Source organism: Scylla paramamosain, chromosome 44 (assembly GCF_035594125.1).
Source record: "Scylla paramamosain isolate STU-SP2022 chromosome 44, ASM3559412v1, whole genome shotgun sequence".
Classification (NCBI taxonomy): Eukaryota; Metazoa; Arthropoda; class Malacostraca; order Decapoda; family Portunidae; genus Scylla; species Scylla paramamosain.
In genome coordinates, this window is record NC_087194.1 from 6,267,515 (window position 1) to 6,274,558 (window position 7,044).

The window sequence follows — 7,044 nt, forward strand, 5'->3', positions numbered from 1 at the left end:
AAAAAGCATTCCCAAGTTTTTTCTCCTTTTATGTGAGCTTCTGTAGAAATTCTGAGCACTGAGCACTTACTCGTGGTCCAGTGAAGATACCAACTTTCACCTTTGCCTCTAGAAGCTTAGGAAAGAAGTCTTGAAGATATATAAAGGCAGCAGACTCCTTATCAAGAGCTGTAACAAGCTATTTCATGAGACCCAGTTTGACATGTAGTGAAGGAAACAAAACCTTTTGAGGATTCACCAATGGCTCATGTTTGGTATTGTGTGTTTCCACTGTAGTGTCAGTCCTTGGCGGCCAGTGCTTTCTCTGATAATGTGTTGCTCTGTCTCTACTATCATAAAGACAAAGAAAACAGTGATTTTTGGTAAAACCTCCTTGCAGTCCCATCAAGAAAGCCGCCATCTTGAAGTCTCTAATAACATCTCAGCCATACTTGTTGTAGTTCAAAGTTCCCAGTAGAAGCTTTACACTGCTGTAGTCCTTAAGATGCAAAGAATGAGCAAGAGGCAGAGATGGATATTTATTTCCATTGTGCAGAAGTACAGCTTTCAGGCTTTTGGAGAAGCTGTCAATGAAGAGTCTCCATTCATCTGCATTGCAAGCAATACATTGCAGCAGCACAGCCTGTCCTCCTTTGCAAAGAAGATGGAAAAATGCTTGTGACGTTTTCTTTGGTTGGTCACTTGCACACTGTCATCAAGTAAATCCCATTCCTTCAGCCTTGAAATCAAAAGTTCACCATTTGACTTTGCCGAACCAAGATGAGATCATTGAGGTCTCTTTGGTTTGGGTAGTAAGGATTCCTCCCAACTACAACTGTGTCTGTGATGTCAGTCTTCCTTTCTGTTTAGCTCATCTTCTGACTTGCTGCTTTCTTCTGATAGTCGACTTCTTTATGGAGGAGCTGGTGTAGGAAGATCAGCACTGTGTGGCACTGGTGCAATGGAAGATGGAATGTGTGGATAGAAAACAGCAGGTGCATTTTTCCCAGATCTGCGCTTGGAAGGATCCACCATGCAGAAAAAGCAGTCAGTTGAGTGGTCAGTAGCTTCACGCCATATTCTAGGAACAGCAAATTTCATGGCTCTGTTTTCTCCTCTATACCATCCTGTAAAAGAACAACAGTATGAGTTTCTGTTAAACTTATTTTATTTTTATTCTTAATTCTTAATTGGATTTTACTCTTGAAAAACTAACAGCTATTTTACCTTCTAGTGTTCTGTTACAATGCTCACAAGCAAAATGAGGTGCCCAGGTCTTGTCTTGGTTCCAAACTGGCACAGCAAAATATGCTTTGTAAGCTTCTCATATTTTTCGAGATGCTGTCACTGAGAACTTCTTTGCTTTTGTCTTGATGAATTGACCACATATGTAGCAGAATGCAGAATGCAGAATGGAGAATAAATGCCATGTCACCTCTTGTGATGTCTTCTTAGGCAGCCAAAACAGAACTGATTGGTGGTCTGCAAACCCCTACTTTTATGTTGTCAAGAATATTCTTAGTCTTTCTAGAATGTGTCCCTCAATCTTTCTAAAATATTTTTTAACCTACTTTAGAATATTCTGAATCATTCTAGAAAATTCTTGATACGTCTACATATTTCTACTGTATTCTAGAAAGTTCTAGAATATTCTGGAAATGTTTACATTGAATAGAATGTTCTAAAATGTTTTAGAGACTTCTAAAACTGGTAGAACATTCTGGAAGATTTGAGAAGATTTCTGAAATGTAAGCAAATTCTTTTAAATATGAAAAATTTCTTGCTAGATTTTGTCAGTTCAAGAATGATCTTATTAAAATTAAGGCTCTTTAGTTTGTTGCAACATAGGCTGTTTTAGTTTGTTGCAACATTTCCAAAGCAATTAAATAAGTAATTGAGATTTTGTAAAGGTCTTTACCTGACATGAAAACCAATAGTAACTCATACTATAATGAAATAAGGCAAAAATGTAAATTCATTGTTCTAACCATAAAAGCAAAGTTTTAGGATCAAAACCTTTTCTATTTTGTTTAGATGGAAATAACTGGAAAATTATGGTTTGGGACCAAGGACAAGACAAAGTGAAATTTTGTTACATAGTGTAAGGGTTGCTTGTACGAGTAAATTTATGTGAAAGAAGTGGATCAGAATTCAGAATCCGAGATGAAGAAATGAACAATGAGTTGTCTCTAAATGGGGTGAAGAGACCAATGGTAGAGATCGTAATTCTGGCCAATGGCCAGGGAGGTTCGTCAGGGAGTGAGAACATTCCTGAAAGAATTTAGAAGAGCGAGTAATTCTTGTTGAGATTCTGGAAAATCAAGAACAGATATGTGATCTTTCATGATCGGTAGTAAAAGAAGACATGTTATGGCTGTCAGATGCAGATATTTTATTGATAGAGGAAGAAGGTAAATCATCCAATGGTTACAACTTTCTCAGAATAAGGCACGGCTTCTCTGAGTAGCACACCAGCTTTGAGCTTGGCAAGCGTAGATGTGGCATTTTTCAGCCCGATTTTGCAGAATCCATTGTCATCGATTGTGGTAAGAACATTCTAACTCAACATCCTTACATTGTTATGCATAGCAGAGGATATCAGTGCCTGATATAGCAGACTTAACCTTAGCGTTTGAGAATGAGGCTGTGAGACAGGAAAATTAGATAATGTAACATAAGAATCCCGTGTAGATACTGTCTGATCGCTAGGGGAAGGAAGAGCTGCGACTGACGTTACCACACCTGCAAGAGAGGAAATATCATAGGGATGAACAGTAGGAATATAAGTATCCCCTTGAGTGATTTTATTGATAGCAGGGAATAAGCTGATGTCATACTTACACATGTTGAAGCCTATGAGAAGATCAGCATTAAAAGATATATTTGATACAATGTAGAAATAATCACATATGTCTGGTTCCTGGGGTAATAAAGACAGTAATAAGAGTACTTTCCTGTGAGGTAAGATAATTTTCCCAGCTATACCATTGAGATTAATATCAGGAGGTAATACAGTGATGTGCTTCTGAGAAGAGGAAGAGTCTCCTAAATACATACATCTTGATAAGGTTAACAGCAGCACCCGTGTTGAAGAAAACTTTGTATGATGCAGAGTGACATGTAACATGTGACAATGCCAATGAATAATCCAGCATATCTTATGTCATCCTGCTGAGTTAGGATGATAGATGAAGCATACCTTGTGTTCTGTTCGTCTTTTAGATACATGAGAAGGTGATGATTTGAGTACTGGTGATGATGTTATGATGGATTGGCCAGAGAAGGACTCAAAAAGTTTCCCGACGATGTTTGTTGAGCAACCTGAGAGTGAGCATAACAATGCCTGCAGTCTTGCAAGAAATGATCTAACTTTTTGTGGAAGGAACAGAATGCATCAGGGTTGAATGAGTGTCTTCCTGAGCTATCAAGAACGACCTTACACTGCGTGATAACATGACTAGGCAGATTGCAATGGGTGCAGGTGACATTTCTTGATCTCGATTTCGATCGAGTGTACTGATTTCTAGGCGAAGGGGATGCACATCTAGCGACTCCACGAGAAGATGAAATAAAACAAGAAGGTGGGTGATGAGATGAAATGAAAGTCAGGTGAGGGAGTACCAAGTACTTGAACAAGCTCAGAGCTGGGAAGAGGACGCTGATCAGGTATTACTTTGCAGACATCATATATGTAATCGGTTTTGCTCAATTCGATGTCACTTGCGACCTGGATATTGGGAGCATCAAGGAAGGTGGTGAACAAGAGATAAGCTATGAATCTTTTTAAACTCATCCTTTGACAGTGAGACACCACTAAACCAATTTGAATCTTGGAGTTGAGAGATCAATTTCGAGCTCAGAGAGGAAGCATTGTTTTCTGCTTTGTAAGGATTAGTGTGTGAACGGACGTGCTGTGTAGTGGATTTTGAGAGTTTGAGAGAATGACTCTGGTAATGATTTCTGAAGTGAGTGGTGAAGTCATCAGAGGTAGTGGGAGAAGCAAATTTATCTGATTTTACCAACAGGCCAGCGAGACTCGAGGGCTCGTGACAGATACGTGATTTAAAAATGGATATTCTCTATTTATCAGATGTCGCTGAACTTTTGTTTGACCCTCTCTCTCTCTCTCTCTGAAGACCGACTCTCTCTGATCTGAACTCTCTCTCATCTGACTGGGAGTCTCTTTGTTCTTAACCGTCTCCCTGTCTGAACTGAACTGAGTTCTGATGGACTGAACTCTAGCTACCCGTACAGGCTCTATTTATGTGAAAGAAGTGGATCAGAATTCAGAATTTGAGATGAAGAAATAACCAATGAGTTGTCTCTAAATGGGGTGACGGGACCAATGGCCAAGGAGGACGACAGGAAGGCACTGCAGGTGTTTTCCCTAAGGAGTGGCAGCAATGTAGGGAAGGAGTGGTATTCCTTTGAGAGGACGATAGGAAAGAAAAGATTAAAAATAGACTGGCCACGTGAGGACAGTGCACGTGGAATGAAATATATGAATGATGAATATATATAATAATAATAATAATTGTTATGACTGATATATAATAATAATAAGAGCTGTTACGCCACCTCGAGGTCCTGCTTAATGAACCTCGCCAAATAATTACATTAAATATGTTATAAACAGTATCCTCCCAGAGTTGTGAAGGATAATCATACCATGCTGGAGCTTATACTTACGTCCTTCCGCTCCTAATTTGTATTACTGAGCAGGCACCAGGGACACTTTCCCATCCTGACGTATTTCCCACGCTCCTGTTTGCCTTGAAGGAACATGTTCCACCAACGTTCCTCTAGACTGGAGCGTCTGTTGCGGTTTCTAAATGGTCCTTCGTTTCAGGTCCAGTGCTTTGTTGCTTCCTAATCTGTTAGTTGCTGCCCATACATGCTCCCTTATTGTACACAAGCAGAATTACTTGGCATTGCCCTGCTAAAATATTCGTTTTCAGCAAAGCAATCTTGTAATATGTACATACCTTTAAGGAACCAAAAATCTACCTCCACTTCACAATTATATCTGAGCTGTGCGTGTCCTCCATAACCTGCCGTAAACATATCTAACATGTTAGACTTATTCAATGGCGCAATAATTTCTGAATTTCTTTGATAGAATGTTATTTCGGTTGGTTTACGTAATATTAACCAAAATCAGTGAATGGATATTATTCCGGTGGTGACAGGGGTGATGGTTGTGGTGGTGGTCTTGCAATGAAGCAGAGTTGAGGTGGGAATGTTGATGTAAAGGTGATGTTTCCTGTGATGAGTGTAGAAAAGGAGAGTGGAGAGGAGATGGGTGGATGCTAGGGTAGGAGAGGGAGTGACAGGTAGATAGGCATAGATAGAGAAGAGACTGACCAGAAAACGAGAAAGACTTATCTCTGTCTATATATTAATCTATTTCTATCTTTTATCTAAGTTCCTTTTTCTTAAGTCCAAATTTTTTCTTATCAACTGTAATCTTTCCTTTTCAAACTCTTCGTTTCACCTTTCTATAAAATCCAGATTCCTTCGTTCCCGGCTCCTTCCTAACTCAAAACTCCTTTCTAACTCAAAGCTCCTTCCTAACTCAACTCATTCCAAACTCAAAGCTCCTTCCTAACTCAACTCATTCCAAACTCAAAGCTCCTTCCTAACTCAAAGCTCCTTTCTAACTCAAAGCTCCTTCCTAACTCTAAGCTTATTCCGAAATCCAAAATCATTCTTAGAAATTCGTTTATATTTCAACAGTTGGCTGATTGATTACAAATAATGATTAAAGAAGGACTCCCATGCAAAAATTTCATCTCGATAGGTACAGCTGTTCGGATATGAATCGCGAAGAGACACACTGCCAACCAGCCACAGACAGAGAGTTACTTTTATACATGTACAGTCCCCTCCACTTCCATTTTCATCTCTCAGCGTTGTCTGTGTGTGAATCGCTTGCTGTGAACTGCTCCTCCTGATTCCTCCTGATGACACATCCCAGTTAACACGAGTAATACGGAGAGATGGAGGAAATGACGGAATCTGTTTCGGATAAGAGTCGAAAGAGGCAGTTTATAGCAAGCGATTTACACTCTGGTGGAGTTAAGTGATGAACGTGGAAGTGGAGAGAACTGTAAATCGGCTCGTATTTAGAAAAGCGCTGGTCTTGCACCACGACTATTTTCCAAGACCACAGAGATTATTAGCCGTGTTCTCAATATTGTTATTCCGGTTAATAATGTAGAAATCTTATTAATCTGTCACTAAAACCGTAAAAATACCCTCAAAAACTAGTGTCACTTCAACTAGAGGATTTTGAAAACAGTGGAAGTGCGGCCAGATGTGTTTCAGAATTATGGTCCATTGCGCGAATAGGGCTCGCTTTGTTGCTGAACAGCAATGTGCACCATCCGAGCCGCTCCGAATAAAATGCCCTTTTCACTGGAAGAGCTACTACTGCTGCTATTACCACCACCACCAACACCAATCACCACAACCACTATTACTACTACTACTACTATTACTACTACTACTACTAGTAGTAGTAGTAGTAGTAGTAGTAGTAGTAGTAGTAGTAGTACTGATATTATTGTAATACTAGAAATAACAACAACAACAACATCATCATCATCTTTCCCTTTTCTTCAGGTATCCGAAGATGACGGCGACGACGGAGGAGAGGGAGACTCCAGTGGAATTCTTACCCAACCGATTGCAAAGTCTACAAGCTTTTTGACCCTTGAGCGCGGGTACTCACTCCAGGACCAGCCGGAAGACCTACCATCCCACAGTCACTCCCAAACCTTTGAGAATCAGGCCTTTCAGGACACTGACGAGGAACCAGGACCCTCCAGCAAGCTACTAGGCGAGGTTTAATCAGGTGGTTAAGTTCTGAATGGTGACTTGTCATTAGAACATCAGAACTTAAAAGATGATGCAAGAAGCCAATAGGCCTAAACGTGGCAGTCCTTCTATGAAACCTATACACCTTCCTCCACCTACCATTCCAGCTCTCTCTCTCTCTCTCTCTCTCTCTCTCTCTCTCTCTCTCTCTCTCTCTCTCTCTCTCTCTCTCTCTCTCTCTCTCTC

General features: G+C 40.2%; 1 protein-coding gene across 4 annotated transcripts in view; it reads left to right on the top strand.

Moving 5' to 3' along the window:
- The window catches only part of LOC135094160 (dual oxidase maturation factor 1-like), a 27,072-nt gene extending 20,028 nt beyond the window's left edge, over window positions 1-7,044 (top strand). For all 4 annotated transcript variants that reach the window (XM_063993989.1, XM_063993991.1, XM_063993990.1 and 1 more), the window contains one exon: window positions 6,604-7,044. In XM_063993989.1, coding sequence (XP_063850059.1) covers window positions 6,604-6,831 — 228 coding nt within the window. In that variant the 3' untranslated portion in view covers window positions 6,832-7,044. The remainder of the gene's footprint in view (window positions 1-6,603) is intronic.